Source organism: Rousettus aegyptiacus, unplaced genomic scaffold (genome assembly GCF_014176215.1).
Source record: "Rousettus aegyptiacus isolate mRouAeg1 unplaced genomic scaffold, mRouAeg1.p scaffold_m13_p_17, whole genome shotgun sequence".
In the NCBI taxonomy this organism is placed as follows: domain Eukaryota; kingdom Metazoa; phylum Chordata; class Mammalia; order Chiroptera; family Pteropodidae; genus Rousettus; species Rousettus aegyptiacus.
Genome location: NW_023416292.1, coordinates 3,965,242 through 3,988,130, shown reverse-complemented (window position 1 = coordinate 3,988,130; position 22,889 = coordinate 3,965,242). Strand labels below are relative to the sequence as shown.

General features: G+C 51.4%; 1 protein-coding gene across 2 annotated transcripts in view; it reads right to left on the bottom strand.

Moving 5' to 3' along the window:
* Window positions 1-15,419, bottom strand: part of RASSF5 (Ras association domain family member 5) — a 67,874-nt gene extending 52,455 nt beyond the window's left edge. For both annotated transcript variants that reach the window (XM_016129255.2, XM_016129256.2), the window contains exon 1: window positions 14,948-15,419. In XM_016129255.2, coding sequence (XP_015984741.2) covers window positions 14,948-15,404 — 457 coding nt within the window. In that variant the 5' untranslated portion in view covers window positions 15,405-15,419. The remainder of the gene's footprint in view (window positions 1-14,947) is intronic.
* Between the last annotated feature and the right edge of the window lie 7,470 nt (window positions 15,420-22,889).

Genomic DNA, 22,889 nt, shown 5'->3' with positions numbered 1-22,889 from the left:
GAGAAGGTCCTGGAGAGGCGGGGTGGTGGTGGGGGAGCCTGACTGAACTGAAGACACAAGGCCACCCCAAGATCCTGGTCCCCACTCTCTTTCAAAATGACCGCATCCGTTTTGGGTGCGACAGAGCTGAGTGGATCTGACAGGCACTTTTGAGTGACCTTTTTGTACTGAAGAGAATGGTCCTGCTCAATTGTTGCCATGGGCAAAGAAAACATTAAAATTCTCAGTGGGGCTTTGGTCCCTTAATTTAATGTATCGATTGTTTATTTGAGTCCGGCTTCCGGTCACATTTCCAGGCAGGCTGGACATGCCCCCTGCATCCTCTTCACAAACATACTTGCTGGCCCACAGAGATCCACTCCTGGCCCTGGTGGGTGGGTGTGGGTGGGTGTGCCTCCTGGGCAAGCCCATTAATCACCTTTCTCTGACACAACTACACATCCCTAGGCTGAAAGCACCAACAAAAGGAAGGCACTACTGCCAGGCCAGGTGGGCGAGTTGGGTGCGGGTGCTCTGGGAGGTGCAGGTAGAGGCAAGGAGGGCAGGACAGTTCACAGCAAGTTCAGACAAAGGATGCAGGAAGTGAGGGGAACGTCAAACAATGGCTGCCCCATGAGGCAGGGGACAAGGCCTGACCCCTGGGCACCTTTCCCACATGGTCTGATTCATGCCACTTTGTTCTTTGGGGTGCTATAACCATTGAGCATGCTCTCTGCCCTGCCTTGGGCAGATGAGCATATTCGTTTAAAATTATAAACAAATCTAATAGGGTTTGGTCATTTTTAACAATTCATGCTCCAACTATAGTATTAGTTGACTCCTTGCTAGGACCACATTAGACTCTCCCTCACGGCTCTTCCAGCCTCACCTCCCGGTTTTTTTCTGTATTATATTATTTACACATTCTGTTACAACCACAATTCGCACAGTTGTCTAAAAAGAACTCCACTTTTAAATTGATTTTGCCTTTTTACAACAGCAAAACTATTTTTGATTAATCTTTTGGTTGACTGAATTTTGGGGAGTATTATCTTTTTACATGTTTCCCAATGATGCTTTAAGCACCTGAAAGAGATGCGCCCCTTTTATTGGCCTTTTTATACCTCACACTGTTGCCTCGTGCAGTATGCTTTGTTGGTGACAGTGACAATGAGGAAGAGATGTGGATGGAGAAGGCAGAGGCAGGAGAGCACGTATCCCTCAGCGCGATATCACAGAGCATCTCTGAGAATCCTGTCTTGGCCAATAATGGATGGAGACAATAGAGTTTGGAAAAATGTAAAAATAAATGATTTGAAGTGGGGCTCAGGGTAGGGAAGGCAAATAGACCTCATTCCTCACATGCAAGTGTCTGCAGGAGATGTGTCACCTGGACCCTCGGCCCTCACAGCTGAAAAGGTCCAATATAGACAGAAACGCAAAAACGTGGCTCAGCTTTAGAACAGGGGCGATTTCAGTATGTGCACCATGAGGACAAATGAACTCAGAGAAGCAGAGAGTGTCAAACCTTTTAGTACATCTCTTATCCTTCCCCATCTACCTAGTTACTGGTCAGTTTTCATGTGCATGACGGCAGCCACTCGACATGTATTTTCCTGAGGGTCCACTAAGTCAAGCACTGTTCCAAGGACAGCCAGTTCTATCCACAGGCTTTCTGTAACAGGAACAAGGGTATGGAAGGAATATATATACACTTTTTTTTTTCCAATATAGAGTTATCGTATTTTGATTGTCACCACAGGAAAAAAAACACATCCTGTTTCCAGGGCACTTTAACCTTAAGAAAATATGTTTTAAAACATTGTAGACAGTTGAGTTTACAGGAATTGAACAGATAGCAACAAGCCCACAGTGTCCAAAGCGAGCATGAGGCCACCAGATGCCCCCTTGGCTCAGGTCTGCTCGGGAGGGGCCTCCGCCTCCTGTAGGCATGTGTCATTCTGCTCTGGGTGTAAGAGAGAAAAAGCAGGTGAGGCTCCTCCCCCTGGGCTTGGGGCCCTCTTCCCCTTCGCTGGAGCCCCCGAGAAGACACAAGGAGCTGACCGAGAAAAGGACATGAGCCTTGCTATGAGGGACAGACATGGAATAAGAAGCTTGAGGGGGTTTTGGGTTTTTTGCCTTTGTTTTTAAAGCAAACATCATCTCTGAGAGGGGACAAAGGGCAGCCTAGCCTCTTGCTAACCTTGAATATATATTTGGAAGTGCCCTACAGACCCCAAAGATAAGAACAGCCACATTGGTTTACAGGAAGCCCAGTGTGGATGTGAATGCACACGCAGGTGCGCGCGCAGGTGTGCCTGGCCAGAGTGCCAGGAGGTCACAGGAGGCCAGGAGCAGACAGGTTCAGTTCTTTACGGGACGATCAGGCTGCTGCAGCCAACTGGTTTTTCCACACCTGCTTTGATGTCACTTGTATTCAAAGTGCCAATCATCAACAACCAACAACCGAACGCCAACCAACCAACCAACTGGGTGAAAGGAGACCTTTCACAGCGAGAAGAAAAGTAAACAGATTACGTCTGAGGCCCTCCCTGCAGGTGACCCACAAAGGCTTCTTTATAGCTATGTCCCTGTAGCCAGGACCACCAGAGACTTCTGGGGAGACCCAGGCCTGTTTCCCAGTGACCCCCAAGTAGCCTTTTAAAATGATATATGACTTGGCTCCTTGGCAACATGCTTGCTTAGGCCCTAATGATGCCCGGTGGGCTAATCTAGCCATGCTTGTTAATTAAGTGGTGTGGTAAACCCAATGATAGGGATTTTCCCAGAGAACGTGTTCAAGAGTGTCACACCCCTACTCCCCTTCTGCCTGGGCAACCTTCAAACCCTGTCTCTTTCACCGAGATGCAGGCAGTCCACCTTGGCCCAGGTACAACGGAAGAACAGCTGTGTTGGAGGCTTGCACAGATGACCTACTGGGAGCAGTCGTTAAAAGTCTTTCTGAGAGCACAAAATGACAGCAGCTACCAATAAGAGGCCACTATGTGACAGGTATCACGTTCACTGGTTTACATCCAATGTCATGGTTAACCCATTACGCCAGTATGAGGTTGGCATTCTTTCCCCATTTACACTGGGGAAAAGCAGGGCGGAGAATGGTTAATCTGTACAAGGAAAGTCCTTGAGCCAGGAATTCAAGATCCAGACTCGAGTTGGCCTGGCTCCAAGCCCATTCCCTGAAATGCCACACTCTGGGTTGTTCATAAGTCCTGTGAGCAAGATGAGCTAGAAGTCCACTTTGCCGGCTCCCCGCTCCCATCCTCTCTGAGTGCACCCTTCCCCCTCCTCTCCCGATCGATTAAGTCCAAACGCTAACGGAAGTCAAACGGGCACATCTTAGCCGCAATGCAGTACTCACCCTGACCTCAATGCCGCCACTCCAGGCCTGATTGATTTTATTAAATCTATAACTCTTTGGGCTGAATAGCAAAGGAGTAAGGAAATGATCTATTGAATAATTCTTAAAGGGGAGGTGGGGGAGGATAAACATGAAGACATTAGTGAGAATTTAAATTGAGGAACTCAGTATCCAGCTGGCTTCTCAGTGAGGGTCACAGCATGTATTAGGCTATTGATGAGGATAAATTATTCAGGCTGGCTAAAGAGTACTTGTGTCCAAATGGAGATTAGGTCTAGTGAATTAAAATCCCCACTTCTCAAGAGGTAAAACCCTAATCAGAAAAATTATGTGTCCCATGGTTAAGATCCTATTGTCTTCTAAACTCAACTTTCAAAAGCCTGCCCTAGAGATGACTTTTCAGTTTAAGTCTGTCTCTAAGGCTCAGCGTCATGGCCACCTAGAGGCCCACCTACTCCTGAATGTATGTGAGGACAGCGTGGAGACAGATAGGGCAAGGAGCCCCAAGGAAAGCTGATGTGCTCCAGAGATCCAGCCATCCAAGAGAAGCAGCTAAAGGTCAGCAAGATGAGAAGAAACAGCGGTGACCGGTCCCGGGCCTGGCTGTACCGCTTTGACCCTTAGCAAAGGGCCTGCCTTCTCCGAGCTGCCTCATCTGTGAAGTAGCCAATCCTCTTCCCACTCCCACTGTACGGAGATGTGGAGGGAATAAACGATACTTAAAACAAAACCATAAATGCTTTGACTCTTCAGCTGAAGGGCACTGCAGAAATATAAGATGCTGTGCGTAGCATAACACCGCAGAAGGACCTCTAGGCTGGAAGGCAAGTGCTCGGGGTCCCAGAAATGGTGCCGCCAGCAGCAGGGCCTTTTGTTGGCCCGTCTCCTTTCTTAGGGCAGAGGGTGACCTAAGATTCTATGAAAATTTGAATTACTACTGTCTCTGCTTCTCATCTTTCACTCAGCCCACACTGCCCCGTTACCCTTCTCCGGGCAAGGGCTGTTCTCACCCTAATTAGTGCTCAGTTGTTGGCTGGGGCTGGGGCCCCTGCCCAGCTGCGACCCACTCAGCAGCCTCCAGCCCCACACGGCCTGCCCCACAGGCAGCTCCACTAACCATGCAGGTGAGGAGCCTCAGCCTGGGAAACTTCAGGCTCACAGGTCTTTGGAATGCTGACTCAGCAGCTTGGCAAGATCTGACACCCCTCAGAGCCACAGGATGGGCACACAGAACACAGTGGCCATCAAGATGCCCAAGTCCCATCACCTCTGGGACCCAGCCAGACTGAGATGACTTCTTGGCCCTAATTCCCAGCCAAGGAAAGGCTGTGAAAACCCATGGCCAACAAGGGCTTCTGACGTGGGCTGGCCACGTCCTTCAGGTCTGGCTGTCCCAGGAGTAGAGCTGAGCTCAGCATTCGGTACCAGGCTGCCAGAGGCTCCTGCAATCCCTTCCCTGTGGGAAAGTCCTCAGCACCCCAGCAGCCCCCGAACACCCCCAGTTGGAGCAACCTGGACCTACCGCAAGCCAGCCGGGCCTTGTGGCGGAAACTCTTCAGGACCTGAAGCTTTTCTGATCCCAAGTGGCTCCTAGGGAGCCTGCGAAAGAGCTGCTGGAGCCTCAAGGTGACTGTGGTAAAGCAGGCCGTGGCCGCCTTCACGTCTCGGCCCTCTGTCATCCCAGCTGCAGGGGATCAGTAGCTTCTCTCTAGGCCTGGCGTCAGGGATGGAGGGATGAGTGGGGGAGTCACTGGCCCCTGGAAGGGCTCCAGGCCTCATGTGCCCGAGGTTCTGCTCAAATACGTCCAGCCTCGCTGCTCTTTCAAAGGAAGCCACAGACAGGCACCTGGGCCTCAGAGGCCCCAGCACGGCACAGAGCTAAGCGATGGCTTCTCCTTCCTAGCTGAGGTCTTTCCCCTCCACCGCCCCCAGTGGAAAACTTTCTATTCCTGGGGCTTTTAGCTTGATAAGATAAAAATTCCCGCACCAAAGAGGCAGCAGGAAAGAGGCTGCCCAAGCCTCGCTCCTCGGTAGCGCCTATGAGTCTGAAAATCAATGTCTCCAAAGTTTCAACAGACGATAGAAGTGATCGGTTACCTCGCATGGTGTGCCTGGCTCAGGAACTCGTTAATGGATTTCTTTGGGGATGGCGATTAATAATGCTTTAGCAGCTGTATAGGTTCCTAAGGGACGACCGGGCTAATTCACATCCTCCCATGCTAAGCCCAGGGCAGGGAAGGGGAGGAGCTGCAGCTCCCAGCTGCCGGGACCAGAAGGAGGCAGTGTTTCTTTAAGAGGGTGAAGCCATTTATCTGAGACCAGACACCTGAGCAGAGAAGAGGTGCCAGGCAAAAGAACGGAGAAAAGAAGAGTCTTCACACAAAGGGCAGAAATGTCCTCTTGCCCGAAAATGATGGTCACAGGATGTCCCCTCAGTGCTGACTCCCAGAAACAACCACGTCCTGGTGGGGGAAGTTCCCTTGGTCACTCAGGCCAAGAAGGACGACTAACACCGGACAGTTAGCGAAGCCTTCCGGGAAAACCCCTGGAGAGGAATGCCTGCTCTAGGCTGCCCAGAGATTCCAGAACTCATCAGCCAACAGCTAGTGTGGGCCATTTCCCAATGAGGGAGAGACACTTGTTCTCTAACCAGAGGAAATGCACCACAGAGGACTCAGGTGTGTGCAGAAAGGAAGCTGCATTTGCACACCTGCACTCTGGTCACCCAGTGGGGGTCCAGGCGAGCTCCATTACTCCTCCCGTAACCGCCAACCTGGCTCCACCGCAGTGTGCTGTAGTTTTCCCCCAGGTTGCAGAGAGTGTTGAATGGCATCCTACCCCCAGGGCCTTGTCCTTGGGCCCGCTTAGAGAAGAATATGTTAGTAGAATCAACCTAAGCTGTGCTCCTAGCCTCCAAATAGGCTCGCCCATCACCTGCCCTTCTCATAGGAAACCTGGTCAGAAAGTCCCCATTTTAGGTCACTGCTCACTATTAAGGGCCTTGGTGCAATAACGATGAAAACTTATGTGTAAGCTCAACAATAAAAACACATTGTTATAAGTCATTTATTAAATATAGAAATGCTCCCAAAAGCCACCCTTCCTTGGGCCAGGACACTGGTTCTTTCTCCCCAATACCTCCTCAGGGGGAATAGGCTGCCCAGTTTACCCAGCAACCTCTGCACCAGAAGAGAGTCATGAGTGAGTCCAGGTCCTGAAATGACACTTGAGGCCATCAAGCAAGAGTTGGGAGCCAAGGTTCCTTGCCCCACTGCAACTCCGATCCTTGTAGCTGAGATGTGCAAGAGGGCCCAGGACACCCGCCTGGCTGAGCGCAGGCCAGGCCAGCATTCCCTGACACCTCAGGGAAGAGAACATGTTTGCTGGGGGGTTTCTAAACATGAGTCACATGCCGTGGGGGGAAACCCCTCCTGAATGCCCCATCTGGGCTCGAGGGTAAACTGGCCTCACTTCTTTGTCATCTCAGAGCTGTTCTTTGACCGGTTAAGCAACTGCGGAATCCGGCAGGAAAGAACCGGCGAAGACTAGAGACAGAGCTTTGGGAGGCCCTAGAAGCTTCAACGCTGACCCTTTGAAACTGCATGGATTTTCCACTGTAGAAATGTCTTAGGGGGAGCACCATCCAGAGGCAGGGGAATGCTCGAGATAACTGCTCTCGCTGCCCCTGACAACAAAGCTCTGACCAGATGACCTCCGCGCTGAAGCGGGAGTCCAGCTGAGGCCCCACAAAATTTGAAGAGGCAGGCTCCACCATCTTCAGAGCAGCCTTTAAAATGTATCCTCGCCTTGAGATACCCTATTCATATAAAGGTACCTTCAGATTACTTTTAAAAACATTTATCACTAGAATAGACCTTTATGCACTGTATCTTCAACTCTTTCTCTCAAAACTTTCAAGTTACAGCTGGAAGCTGTTGTTCCATTTAAATAGTGAGGCAACTCTGAGGTATTTTTTTTTTTTTAATACTTTCCTCGGTTGCCAAAAGGACATAATTATTTCAACAGAAACCACCAAACCTCCAGCTTCCATCCAACTTGGATGGAAAAAAATAATCTTCCTCCGAGCCAGCAAGGAAAGTAAGTGATGATACCCAAGTGAGAGCCTGACTTGGAGAAACATCCAGTCAGACTTGGGCGGGGGGCTTTCCCCAGATTTGCTCTCTCCCACGTGGCCACACCATCGCCTGGGGCAGAGCAGGATTTGCTATGCCAACCTCCGTTGATTTTCCAGTCCCTATCCAACTCTTCTTCACCCTAACTGTCCACTCTCAGACTCAACTTGATTTCACTTTGGTTCATGGTTAGTCCTGTATTATGAACTCTGACCCCGGGCCACTGTAAGGAGGAGGCACAAAGAGGAAAAGAATTTTTACTTAGATTTCCACACCCACCCCCTACACGCACCCAACACCAATGGGGTGGGGGCAGGGAGAGATACACTTGTTTCCTTTATCTTGGGATTTAGAAAATCTTCACCCTTTGTTGAAAGATCTCATGATTTACACACACCGAAAATCTATTTAGAAACCAAATGCTGAAAACAAGCTAAAGTGCAGCCAACTCTCAATCATCCAGGCACCGACTGATTCTCTAGCTTGGCTCACCCTCCTTTTTTTCTGCACCTCTTTTTATGGACATTTCAGCATCCATTGGCAGAAGGCAGGCAGATGAATGAGGAAACTCAGCTAACTTGTATGTTCAATGACATTAGCACATTAGACAAAAAGTTATGTTGGGGTCTGGTGCTGGATTTGCTGTAACGATCCGGGTCTTGGAGAAGTCCTTTAACTGACTCCCTGAATGCTGTGTTTCCTCATCTGTGAGGCAGCCTGGCGTCACCCAGCCCTGCCAACCTCATAAGCCAGTGCACTAGAAAACACCAAGTCATCTCTGAGATAAAAGTTCTCTGTTCCAATAATTTCTTAGCCATTCTCAACTCTATACTACAGAAATTTACCATCCTAACAGGCTCATAGAACACCAATTTATATCTCCAGCAAACAGAATAATTCTCTTCTAGATACAGCCCGTAGTAGAAACAAAACGTAAAAGGATTAAAAAAAAAAAAAAAAAGAGTCAAAGAATATCACTCTTCTTTTAGGCCTGACTTTCGTGAGCCTGTGGTCTGATTTCTTAAAGGTCCATGTAAGCCAAGTTTTCATTTTCAAGGAGCCCTAGCCAACAGCCACTGCAGAGTCTGGGTACGATCTGCCCTGCCTGGAAATGTCTGTTCAGGAAACAGGGAGGTGGAGCAGAAGGCGGAGCAGCAGGCCCTTCGCAGAAGAGTAAACATGACCCAGCCCGCTGTGGTCACAGGTAAGGGACATACCCAGTCACCTGCCCACCTATGCAGTGACACACAGGAAGGAACAGACTGGACTTCCCCACACAACCCTTCTTACAAACCCTCAGCACGGTCAGATCACACTTGTCCCCCCGATGCCCTCAATGGGGTCAGGGTAGTGGGTGTGGGGAGGACAATCCTGAAGAAAATCTAGGACCTATTAGAACAACCAGGAATCACTAGGCCCCCTCAGCCGAGACAGGGTACTATCCACAGAAAAGCTGGGCACACAGCTACCACACCAGAGGACCCCTGAGGTTCTTTCTCCTTCCTACCCAAAAAAGGCAGTAGAAGAACGAAGCGTCACAGCTTTCGCTGTGGGTGCATCTCACAAGAACTTTGTGCCAGGAGCGGCAGGCAGGCTAGAACAGGCCCTGCCTGAACTTGTCAGCCACTGGGCCAAAGACCACACCATGGGGAGCTCTCGGGGATCATGAGGCTCTGCCCATGTTTCCTCGGCACGATGCTTCAGAGAGCATCCAAGTATCACCTCCCCAGGTCTGAGGAGAGACAGTCTTGACCTTGGGGCAGAGCTCCCCATGACTATTCCCCATTTTATTCCACTTAAACCAGTGCCCCAGGGAACCCAGCCTGCTGTCCTGTCTGACATCATCACCTCGGTCTCCTCCCTGTTTTCCCAAAGCCTAAGCTGGCTCAGCTCCCCTCCCAACCCCAAGATCTGGCGCTGAACATGTGGAGAGAAGCTTGACAAAACTCTTGGAAAAAAACCGAAAGTGACTAAAGGCACAACCATCTCCCCAGTCGGGGCTGGCCTTCCCAGCGTCAGCTGCCGCCAGCACTTCCCAACTCAGCCAGGGGAGAGCCAGACAGAGCCCAGTAGCAGGGGTGGGTACCTGGGGTCAGTGGAGGGGGCAGAAGGCTGTCTGGAGAGGCAGAAAGCACCCTGCCACCCATGCAGGCCGGACCTGCGGGCAGTGAGGGGGAGACCACGCCAGAGGGTGCTGATTGAGGCACGGGGGTGTGGGGTCAGGGGGCATGATCCGTTTGCATGCTTTGCATACTCACAAATATTCATCCACCCCAGAATACTCACCTTGTCACCTGAGGAATGCAAACAGGAAGGGCCTCCCATGAGGCCAGAGATGTGTTTACGGCTCCCTCACCAGCCTTAATGGTACCCTAGGCAGGGCAAGAGTAGCAAGCAGCAACTTCTGTGGGGAAACTGAGGAATGAGGGGTGGGGTGGAGAGCCAAAGAGGGCCCCAATGGGACAGCAGTTGGGGGCTGCCTCTAGCACGGAGTTGTTGGGCACAGAACAAAGGAAAGAAATGGCTTGACAAGGCCAGTCTGGTTCACCCTAATCTTACCCTGCCCCTAGCCAGGTGGATCAGCCACTTCTGCCCACATGAGACCTCTGCAGAGGCCTCCCCAAGTTCTGCCCTCATGAAGCTATTCCGAGGACGAATGTGGCAGGGAGCATGAAAATACTTTGGAGTCTTCAGAGAAAGACTCCTCGACCTGCAAGGAATTCCTCCTGTGTCATTCTCCCAGTGGGGCCGGGGCTGCCTTGAGCCTCAGCTACCTCTCCAGAGCCTCTGGCCCCTGCCCCAAACAGGCCAGTCACTTCACCAGCCAGGTGGGGGTCCCTTGAGGCTGGGCTAAGGGCCATATTTCCCCTGCCTCTCAGAACCTAGCTGCCAGGCTGGGCACAGGCTGATTCACTGGTGTACTCGGGAAGAAGAGAAAGGATCCCAGACCAACCCCTCAGTGTAGAGGGGAGATGTCAATCCACGTCCACCTAATAACTTGCAGGATCAGCAGGCGAATGCACGCATTCATTACCAAGTCTAATTAGGCTGGCAGACAAGTGACATTAATCATTTTTGACTGTACCTGGGATTCAAGCCCCTCTCACTCCATAATCAGAAAATTTCATGCTCTGATGAATAGGGGGAAAATTAAGCCCACATTTAATCCTTTCACTTTCATCTTTTGAGAAGACAGGAAGCAGGGAGGAGAGGAAACAGGAACAGCTTAGGGACCTCAGAAGGCCTCTCTCAGAGCATTCCAGGGCTGCTCTCTGTCCTCAGAACCCTATCTCCCCCACACTCTACTAGGACCTTTCCCAAGAAGAAGATGCTTGTTAGAGCCACAGGCAGAGGAGGGACTGAAAGTGGGGGACTCTGCTATCTTTAACAACACAGCGTTCATCTCAGGGCTTAATTTTCCTAATATCCAAAGCCGGATTAATTTAGCCACACGCCTCAGCGCTGCTGGGTATGCTGGACAAATATAACACTGTCCAGGTGCTCAGGTTCTTGGGTCTGCTACAGGGAGACCCCACGTCAATGTCCCCGCAAAGAACCCATGACAAGGTGTGGGCCTTCAAGATCCAGATCTGGTGGCTGTCACATGGGCAGTTTCAGTCTGCAAAGAGAGGTTATTTAGGCCCAACTATTAATGCAGTGACAAGACAGGCGGAAAGACTGGACAAGGGGCCCTGTGGGTCGCCACACTCACCCCTCATTCCTCAGTTTCCCCACAGAAGGAACTGCTTGCCACTCTTGTCCTGCCCAGCCTCACTCACCAAGAAAGTCTCCAGTCCCCATGCCTGAAGGCCATGGCAAATGCCTTGTTCTCACACTGTCACAGGAAGGGGAGGTTAAGATGACAAGCCCCAGGGCCCCGCTTTCAACCCTATAATTCCAATCCCTTAACACTTCATAGCTCTAAACAACACCCTTCCAGACCCTGGCTCCAAGAGCAGACACGTGGCCGTAACTGGCAACATGCAAGTTATGTCCAAGCAATCTTCTTGGAATGTTGAGTTGGACTTAGGTCTCCCCATTTTCCAGACCATGCCCTAGTTCAGGATGACTTACAAAATGAGGTAAAAGGTCAAAGATCAACTCCATATGCCTTCTACTGAGGAAAGGGTTAACGACCTATAAGGGCCATTCCCTGAGAACAAAGCCATAGGGCAGCCGACAAATTTCTCATGTTGACCATTGCCTCCTACAGTGCGGGAAATGGACATTCTCATCGCTGCCCTCACCCCCAAACACACACACACACACACACACACACACACACACACACACACACACTCACGCCCACACTCACACAACCACCTCTCTCTCTCTTTCTCGCCTCATCAATCCCCACTAGATTTCCTTCTCTATCTAAGAAACTGGATTTCTTCAACCTGGTAATTAATATTAACCCTGAACCTTCCTGTTGGCAAATCCAGCATTAACCAGAGCTTTATAGACCTTGAAGCAGGGGTAAGCTTAAATTGGAGGAACTTTCACTAAAAAGGCAGACAGTTTTCTAAAAGCTTTCTTTATTAAAAGCCCATTTTGCCAACACGGCTCCCACCCAGTGTCAGCCTCCTTCTCAGACATCATTCACATACCCACTTTCCAAGAGTAGGGAGATTTAATAGTAATAACAAGCTGCCACCTTCATCAATCACTACGTACTGAGACTGTATTCTGTACCTGCATCATGCTCGGGGCAAGTGATACAAAGACAAGGTGACCATGAAGCCACTGGCATCCTGTGAGGATGCTCCTCGGCCAGCAGGCAGGAGTGATGTTTCTATAGGAGGTCGATACCTGTACTTCCTGGGATGCTCAGGCACTTGCTTCCCCACTTAGCTAAGCAACCAGACAGAGTTTGAAAACTATATGCACTGCTTGGAAAGGTGATCCCAAGAAGTGTCTGAGCCCTGACAAATTGTTAAACTGTTGAGTGGGAAGGGATAATAATAACATTCACGTTACATTAAATGTTCATATTGTACTTTTCAAGCGCCGTTCTAAGTGCTTTATATACATTAATTCATTTAATTCTAATATTAACGTGACGAAGTAGGTACTATTATTACCCCATTTTTAAAACAAGAAATCAGAACACAGAGATGCCCAGGGGCACACCTAGACTCACAGGCAGAGTCAGGATTCACACCCAGGTCTCTGGTTCCAGGCCGTGCTTTCAATCACTGCATAGTGCTGCCTTTTAAAAGTTGTATTTCTGACCCTTGCTTTTCAGAACCAAGATGAAACAGACCAACCCCATCATGGAATTAGACATTTAGCTTAAAGATGCTCCTTAAGTTCGGCCTGTTGTATTGCCACCTGCCAGCTCTCATTTGCATATCAGAACATTTATTTTATTTTTTTTTCAATTTTTAAAATTTATTTTATTTATTTTATTAGTTTCAAGTATATTAGAACATTTCTTAACTGTCCCCATCCAGCCACAGGTCCACAGTTAGTTAAATATTAATAATGACAAACAGGGACTCCTCTCTGCAGCCCCTAGATTCCAGCACTGCTCTCTCTCCAGTATTCAGACATTCCTGGCTGGTATGTGGGGGCCGCCAAGTTACACAAAGGGGAAATGTCCACGCACCTGAGTCTTCCTGCCATGAGAAACTGTCTATGAACTAATCGAAGGAAAGAAATTCTAATGTGAAGTGAGCATAAGTTCATTTAGTCATGGAGTATCACACACATGCACATACAAACACACACAAATACAGTTATCACCAACCCCACCCCAAATCATAAAACTATGTGCAAAATGTTCAATAATTGATAGTCCCTAAACATCTTAATACAAAGTAGAAGTCTCATGAAGCAGACTTCCGGGGATTCCCACACGATAAAACCCATTACAATGAGGACACTGCCTCTGCGTTGACATTACAATGAGGACATTGCCTCTGTGTTGACAGGGCTGGTGGACCCAGGAAAGTACTCCAGGACCGCTGATAGGACCAAAGCTGCCAACACATTCGCAGGCATTCGATTCTATTGTAAGGTCAAGGGCATTTACCAAGTGACGGCAGCCCTCCACCCACAACACACACCCCTGTAACTTTTGCTATTTCCTTTTTAATTGGTACCTGAGCTGTGAATTCTGGTGTTGGAGGGAGCAGCACCCCCATTCCCCTCCAATCTTTCCCTTCCACTTGACCCTAGCTTAGAGTCTGAGCTCTCTTTCCCGGAAGCCAGCAGCAGTGGGAGGCATACTGCACAGCCTTGGCCGTGGACTGACTACAGAGAGGCAAGGTAGGGTTTTCCTGATGTGGAAGTAGCTGGTGCTGTCCAATGGTGCAGCCAAATGGGAGATCATGGGGGAAGGGCCTTTGTTGAAAGACTGCAAACCACAACCCATCTCCAGAGATGCTTGCTAGAGTTGTGCCCTTGTCTGTGCTTTGTACCTCAGATCTTTAAAATATCTACATAAACACGTAAACACATGGATATCCTCTGCCAAACACAAGCAACAGCAAAAATGGGAGTGGAGTGGGGAGAGGACACCCATTAAAGCAATACACATGCCTAAAACTGTAGGGAGAGAAAAATAAACTCCAAGATTACAAAATTGGCTCAGAAAATCTACACCCGGGGGTGCCCAGTGTGTTATCATCAGGTTTGAGAAGAGCCGAGCTCAGGAGGAGGCTGGAGGGGCCTGAGAGCTCTGGGGGGGAGGGGGAGAAGAGACCAGTCCTGAGTTGGGTAATCTTAGAGCATGATGATGGGGTGCAGTCACATAGGAGGAGGAAGAGGAGGAGGCAGGGCCCAGTCAAACATTGGAGCAGAGTCCAAAGGTTTGAGGGGCCAGAGGTGGAAGGCAGAGGGAGGGTGGCATGGGTCCAGGGTGACCTCAGGCTCTCTTCAGCCTGACAGCTGTTTCTACCCAAAGCTTAACAAGGTCTCCTCCCTGACCCAACAGGTCCTGCTGGAGGATGTACCATAGGTGGACATGTATCATGGACCTGTAGCACAGATGGACAAACAAGCCATTTTGCCATTATGCCCTAATCATCACGGGTCAAATGGTCAACTCAATACCAGGCTCACAACCTACTCTCAAGAATCTACAACAAAAGCAAGAGGGTGCACGGGAGACAACAGAATGACCTTCCAGCTTTGGCCATCAACTCAAGTGTGTGTGTGTGTGTGTGTGCGCGCGCGTGTCTGGGGAGGGGGGCGAGGCATGCATCTGTCAGGAGAAAAGGTATTTGTTAAATACCGCCAAACTATATCTGGGCAGTAGGCAGTCCCTAAAGGATACCCTGCAGGGGACTAAGAAGCAGAGTCTCCAGGGCTTATCTCCTTTAGTTAAAGTCAAGGTCTCTCCTGGAGCCAGGGAAGGCAATGCCCGGTCTACCTGCCCCAGCCGCTCGCAGTCCCTCGCCCATTGACTGCGGTCTTCCCGCGCGCCCCTCCCCTGCCGGGCCCTCAGACTCACTAGCGCAGCGCAGCGCCTGCTGCAGCACCTCTTGTCCGCACAGGTCACACCAGCCGCGGCCGCTCCGTAGGGCCAGCTCCGCGAAGCAGTGCCCCTCGCCGCGTTCCGCCGGGACGCGGGGATCCTGCGGCTGCTCGAAGATGCTCCGCACGTCGCGGGGTCGGGGCGCTCCCGGCCGCCGCCGCAGTCTCTGCTGCAGTCCAGGCCGGAGAGGGCGAGCGGGGCGGGAGGCCCGGGGTGGGGGCTCCGGGTCCCCGCGGGTAGCCCTTCGGGCACCACGCCCCTCGTGCGCCCCAGGCGCAGTGGAGAGAGGCGCAGTGGCGCAGCGGCGCGAGGACCTGCCCGGCGGCGGCGGCGGCGGCTCGGGGCCGCTCAGGCTCTGCAGATAGCGCGGCGGTTCTGGGTCCAAGAGCAGCCGGTACGGGCGCTGCCCGATGGCCGGGGACGCCATGGCCATGCCAGGCGCGCGGCGGCGGCGCTTCTCCCGAGTCCTCCTCGAGAGGAGGGCGGCCCCAGACCAGCGGCCTTTAAAGGGACCGCAGGCGGCGGGGCGGGGCGGGGGCGGGGAGACTCGGGAGAGGAAGGAAGGACGACCCCTGGGAACCACCGACCGACCCAGCCGCAAGGTTGGCTGTGGGAGGTGCCCGAGCGGGCGTGGATTTCGGGGCGTCTTCAGGAAGCAGGCTGGAAAGCGGGGGACAGCCGCAGGATTTCGTATGAGGAAGGCTCTATACGGTACAACTCAGAAGAGACGTTTCTGTAGGGGGCCGTCTGCCTTCAGCTGCCTCTGTCCCTCTCCCATCACTTTCCGGCCCCCCACACCAGACCACCCCCACCCGCACCCCAACACACCCAGGCGAGGGGGCAGGCGGAGGGACGGGCTCAGGAGCTAGCAGGGGATGGGGTCTAAGGAGAGGACGTGTCCGCCTGCCACCCTCCCAGGTCTCCGCGCACCCGAGGGATGTGCTCCATTGCTCTTCCTCCCTACCCAACCTCGCCGCGGTCCGCGCCCCTAGGCGAGCCGAGCCCCGCGCGGGTCCGAGCTACTCGGCTCCGGCTCGCGCTCCCGCAGCTGCGCGGAGTCGCGTGACGCATGGGGACGCGCGCGGGGGTAACGCTGCAGACGCTGACCCCGGGAAGCCGCCCCCGCTGTCCACGTGCGACTCTCACTCTCCTTGGATTTCCCCTGTCAGCTGCCTTTGCTGGGTAGGATGTTCCTTTCCCGGAAGAGTGGGGTTAGGGTGATCGGGACGCTGGATCGTGAGAACGCTGTGGTGGCCCTAGAGTTGGGAGAGCTTTTCTTTCCCAATGAAACCCTCGTCTCCCCAAAGCTGCTCTAGTAATTACTGTAGAAATAACTGCGCCCCGGCTCCCCCCGCGTAAGCACACAAAGCCTACTTTGTATTTGGTATGGACAGCAGACCTGTGGGACCCAAAGACAGATTCTTTGCTACCCGCACCACGACCACTGCGTCATCTTCCGCCCCCACTTTCAAGCTCTGTTGTCACCGTCTTGATAGTCTTAATAATTTTTAAACGAAGGGCCCCACAAATTATGTAGCGGGTCCCGGTGGTCTCTCACGGGTGAGAAAACAGAACTCCTGGATCTCGGAGTGCCTTGACACTGGCATTTGACCCTGGGCCCTCTTTAGCCTCCACGATTTTCTTAACTGTAAATTAGTCTGGGGGTGAGCGGACAGGCTTTTGCAATCCTCGCCAGTTCCACCACATGGACTCAGTGATCACTCACTGCCTGTCCTTTTAAAATTCGGCTTCGATTTGGTTGGTTTATCAGAGGTCACCGCAGCCAACTTTGGGAATAGTCTAAATTCTTCTGGACCTCAGATTCCCCCTCCTTTTCTCAGGCTTGCGATGGGTCTCCCCCTAGTGTCTGGTGGGGGGATCTTCACTTTTGCTTTTTGTTTTCCCCGTCCTCGCAGTAATTTTTAGGTAATTCCTAACATTTCCACAGTCTAGTGGCCAGGAAATTCCCAGCCTGCTTTGTCCCTCACGGCAGGAATGATCATAGAGTCCTCTGCATTTGTAGCAGAGAACATGTTGCAAGGTCTCTGGGTCTCACCAGAGGCTGGAGCTGCTCACCTCATGAGGTGGTAGGCGGGAAGAATGACCCCCAGCGTCCGCTGCCACAGTGCTTGCTACAAAGAGAAGTCGAGAGGCAGGTGTAGGAGCCACCAGCCACTCCCCCACCACCTTTCCTCTCCCCTGTCCGAAGTTTGCTTCCTCTACATCAGTGATTTTCAAACTTTGGCATGCAGGGCAATCACCTGGAGGGCTTGTTAAATCACAGATTCCTCCCCCACCCCTCACTCCCAACACACACACAGTTTCTGAGTCAGTAGATCTGGGACAGGAGTTTGAGATTTTGCATTTTTTTAAAGTTCCCAGGTGGTGTTCATGCTGCTGGTCCAAGGACTCTACTGCTCCAGATCTAAGGTGGCGATAAGAGAGCGGGTTTATCCTTTTCCCCCAAGGCAGGTGAAGTTCAGCAGGACATGACTGAGAAAAACCCAGGGGGAGGGCTATTCATGAATGCTTTCTGCTGAATATTTTAAAAAGGAAAGAAAGTGCAGTATACCTTTCTGCGCTCCTATTCCCATCTCTCCCGCTTTCTCTGCAAGCAGGCTCTCTGGGGTATGCAGAAACCTGCATCGCATATACACATTTGCTTGCATCCACCCTGTGTTATCCATCCATCTGCACAGTCTCGAGACTCGTACTGATGCTCACTCCCTCCCAGGAGGGCAGTGGGCTGGCTCAGGTTCATAGTATGGACCCAGTGTGAGCTCCAGGTGCCAGCTTGGTGTGGCAAGAAGAAGAGGGGACCTGGCAAATGGTTCATCCCTGGAAGGCTAGTTTTGAAAGGCAACTTGTACAATAGTTTCCAACAATCACATCTCTGTCCTTTATCCCCCACCCTGACTCCCAAACACGAGTCCAGGCAGCCTAGGCCAGAGTCCTTGGATAGACAGGCTCGTGAGATGAATGTCTCCTCTGGTCCTGGGAGACTGGGGACCCTCTGGAATAATCAGGCATAAACCCCTTCCCAGTTGTCTGGGTTGTAGAGCAAAATGCTCTGGTTTGTCTTCCCGAGGCAGCTCTGCAGCAGGAGGAGGGGTGGTGGCTGCCCTCAGCACCAAGTGGGGGGAAGACCATGCAGGACCCAGAGCCGTACATTTGACTTCTGGGATGGAAACAGATGAAAATAGAAATAGCATAACTTCATGTAACTGATCTAAAAGTTTATCAAGTTTATCTTGAGGTTCATTTCTATGAGCCAAGAAATTGAGGTCTGAAGTAGTCACTTCCCCTAAACCCAACATGAGGCTCGCTGTCTGGGCCTTGCTCCTCTGATGCCATCACTCCCAGCCCAGTCCTGTCCTTCTTCCTAGAAAGAGTATCCCCCCCCCCCACAACACACACACACACACACACACACACACACACACACACACACACACCGCTCATTCCTCCCTCCCCAGGGAAATACTAAAAAAATACTCAATTCTCACTGTAGGGTCAGGACAATGTTTGACGCTTGAACTTGAGCATTGTTTGGCTTGGGCTTTGTCATCCAGGCTACAAGGGTCAGACCGCGGCGCAGCGTGGAGACACCTCCAGTTAGAGTTTTTTCCCAACGTTAGCTGATCCCCTTGGCCTAGAGCCATTGACTTTTTTCTGTTTGTGACTCACTCCCAGAAGAGTGGGTATGCTGTTTTTATTTTTAACCAAGGGGAAGGATTGTGACAGTGAGTTTGAGTATGTGGTCAATGTGTGAAGTCACTTCTGAGGTGGCCCCAGAGAGTGTCGGTTCCCCCTTTGGGCAAGTTGTCTCAAAGCTGTCCCCTAACTCCCAACTGAGCTTCCTAGTAGGAAGGAAAAATGAAGAACAGATGTGGCCCAACTTTCTGAAGGGGAAATTTTTGGTTTTGTTTGACTTTGAGGCATTCGAAGTCTCCTGAAATCCCCAAAGCATTTAGGAACCTCCCAGTGATTCCAACAGCACTACTATCCACACAGGATCACTGGACCTGTCAAGACAGGCTAGCTTACGCTGCAGTAATAAACAACCCTCAAATCTCTGTGCCTTTAAACCAGAGACTTCTTTCTCACCCACACACATGCCCTCTGCCAACTGGCAGGGAGACCGTTCGCCAAAGCCACTCAGGGATCTAGGCTAATGGGGTAGCCACTCCATCTAATGTCACCAGTCACTGGTGCCAGAGGGAAGCGGAGAGAGCCCGGAGGGTCCTCCGTCAGCCTTTAAAAGCTCTGCTTACTTCCGCTCACAACTCAGAGGCCAGAACTAGTTACGCAGCACATGCTGCAAGGGGAGCAAGAGGTGCAACTCCGCAGTGTGCTCAGAACGGGCCAAGAGCTGGGGATGTTTGGCAAACAACACTAATGACCACTGCAGTCTTGAAGGGCACAAGGCAGCTATCCATTTAATAAGTAAGTAGTATCCGTGCTGTATCAGGTGTGTTCTAGGCGCTAAAGGCACAACAGTGAAATGGAGCGGTTCCTGAAGCTTACATTTTAGTGGGAGAGCCAGATAATAAACATAGAAACATAAGTGCAATATAAAGTCGGGTCGTAAGCGCTATGGTGAAAAATGAGGCACATTAAGAGGCTAGAAAGTGACAGCGGCTAATGTTAAGTTGGTCTCTGAGGAGCAGACATTTAAACACAAACCCGAATGGAGTAAGCCATGTCTCTCTGAGCCAGGATGGTCCAGGCTGAGGCAACAGGCACGACAGCCCCGCCCCCAACTTTCCCAAACTGTGTGAACATGAGTCTGTTCTAAATGTGTTCCCACACCTAACCTCCAGGGACCGACTCGGTAAGCCTGGATATTGGCCCATATTTTATAAGAGAGTTTGATTAACGTGACCCCTCCCTAGACATTCGAGGGAAAACACCCTGACCCTTGTTGACTATGGGATTCTGGGTCTCGGAGCTACTTCCTTCCCTTCTTGGGCAGATTGCTACACACACGGCTCAGCCTCCCAAGGAAGATGTCACTTGCAATGTGTGATACCTTCCATTGCTAGACTATGAGCCGGGACCATGACAAAACATTGTCAGGGAATTAACATGTTTGAAAGTCTCTTGTAAAATGCTACACGTTATACACATTTACTCAAGAGACATGCATCGAATACCTACTATGTAGTGGGCACGTTTGGCTCGGATGACCTCATCTTCATGGCTGGCTGCCATTCCTATCTTACAAATAAAAAATGTGAGGCTCAGAGAAGTCATGTGACTGGCCCAAAGAGGTGTCACAGTCTGGACTCAAACCTGTGATTTTTCCTTTGCCCCGTACAGCTGGTGTGGTAAAGGGCAGAGCTTAAAAATCTCTGATCTCACTTTGTAGTTGCAGTTTAAAGATCGGCAAAATGATGCCTTATTTTTCTTTCCCTACCAAATCCTGTTCAGCTATCTAGGTCTAGTCCAAGTGTCTTCCCAGAGTCACCCGGACCTAATTCATCGCTCCTTCTTCTGAGTTCTCATCGCCACTCGGTCTCCCCTATTCATGTCATCCTAATATGAATCACAATGAAAATTTTACATTATCACCTCCCTCACTTGGATCTTCTTAGTCTTTTTGATCACACCATTCAGGGCAAACAGGAGGTGCTCATTAAATGTTTAGTGACATGAACTCAGCTGTCAGCCTCCCCCCCCTCCCCGCCTCTAGCCTCTACCTAATCCAGGACTCCTTCTTAACATCTCTTCGAGCCATGACATCTGGGGAGGGGGTGGAGACGAGGAAATTGTCCAGTCTAGGGTGAACAGAGCTGCTGGCGCCTGGGTAGAAGTGAGAACTCCAGTTAAGATTCATGTACATCCTCCAAAGTTACTGGTCACTGAAGTGGATTTTCTGTCTCCAAGTGCTAGTAACGGGCCAGGGGTGTTGGGTAGGTCACCCCACCACAGACATATGGGCTTTCTTTGTGTCACCAAATCAAGCGTCCCCACGGGGATCATATAGACCCTTGGCGATGCTTGGGGACGAGAAGGGCAAAGCAGGGTGGGGATGTGGGCAGGCCTACCTACGAGTGCTCCTGGAAAGGTGCCCCTGCAGGGTGGCGGTGGGTGGGGCTCCTTTTTAAGCATTTTCGTGGCGCCACCCCCATCTGTCTCTCTCGGGTTATGGAATTTTTCCATCCCAGGCCACTCTGCCAGGCTTGTGATAAGGCTCGTTTGCATGTGTATGTTTCTCCTTTCCGTGTTGGAAAAACTCAGATATTCCAGGCAGATTTGTCAGCAGCTTTTTCTCCTCAGCCAGAAGGGAGGCTCCAAGTCACAGCCTCTTACATTCCAGCACTAAGCCAGCCCTGGGCCCATCGCGGTGGCAGGAAGCCATGGACTGGGGTTGTGCCAGACCAGCAGGAGCGGAGCAGCCCAGATGACCTCGCGGGCTGCCCTGCTCCCACCCAGCCCGCCACACGCACCCCTCTCTCTCCTCTAGGCCCCTGTCTTGCTCCTCTCATTTCTGCTCCTTCTCCCCCCTCATCCTCTTCCTCCCTTTCCCTCTCCATCCCTCCCTTCCTCCCCAGCCTTCCTTCTGTCCCTCCCACTCGCCCTCCTTTCCTCACTCCCATCTCTTATCTCGCTCCCTCCCTCTCTCTGGCAGAGGGTACAGGGAAAGGACCCTGTGGCCTCAAGTGGCTGCTGCTTATAATTCTGAGCTTCCAAGGAAAACACAATTGAAGCGACTTCAGGTCATCCTGGCCTGTTCCTTACCACTTCCTATGGGCGGGGGCGGGGCCTGGATCAGGATGCTTTATGAGATGGAGGGACGAGAAGCCAGGAATCTCACCCTTTACAAAATCGTGGAAGCAGTTTGGAAGGGAACCCCAAATGGCCAGTGGCGGTAGTCCTTTGAGGCCTCCCCAGCTGCAGTGAGAGCGAAGTGGGTCCAGTAGGAGAGTGGCCAGGCCCGCGTGGAGATCTATCCTGTCCCTTACACTGGCTTCCTTGCCTCAGCTGTCAGAGTTGGGGGTGGCGCCTAGTTCAACGTGCCACCTGCTGCCCACCCGCCTATGCCGGGCCATTTGCATGTCCTCCACTGGACATCTGCACACTCTGCCTCAGTGTCCTCAGGCTTTAGCTTGTGTACGAATCACAGCCATAGGAGGGACTCTCATCAACAAGGCAGGCTCCTGGGCCACGCCCTGACCGACTGGAATCAGGTGGGTGGGGTCCTGGAATCTGGGTTGAACCCGGACACCAGCCTATAAAGAAGAAACTGTGTTGATTCTGAGACCCACAGAGACTACCGACCTGCAGCGCCAGGGTGCGGAGAGCGGCAACAGGCCTTTCAGAGCTGGCCACACTTCCCCCTCGGGAAGTGCGCCCCCTTGTCTTTTTAGTTAGACCCCCTTTTAACTTGAACCAGCCTGTTTTAAGAGGCTGTGAATCTGAATGCTGTGTAGACATTTCCCAGATATTTGTGACTGATCTGAGCCACCGACAGCCTCTCTGGGACAAGAGCTTCTGTTTCTTGACAAGCCCTGAGCAGGGGCCTCATAGCTGAGGGAGGGGGTGGGGGGCGGGGGCACAGAGAACTCACATTGTGTTTCAGGTATTTTGTGGAAATATCTAATCTATTCCTACCCATAACTTTGAAAGATATCATCACCATTTTACAAATGAGGAAACTGAGGCACAGTGTTTCAATCCACCCTTCGCACAGGCACCAAAGAGATATATCTTTAAAACACCAGTTGAACTTGAACTAAAATCTGTTTCTATGAACCCTTGTGGAAAAGCCCAGGTTCCTTAGTACAGCCTTTTGGGTCTAGCTCCTCCCTTTCGTCAATACTGACTTCCCACTTCCGCTTACTCTCCTGTGACACGAATACCTGTAGTTCCTTCCGTGCCGAGGCTGGTGCTGCCAGGATGCCTTCCATGCCTT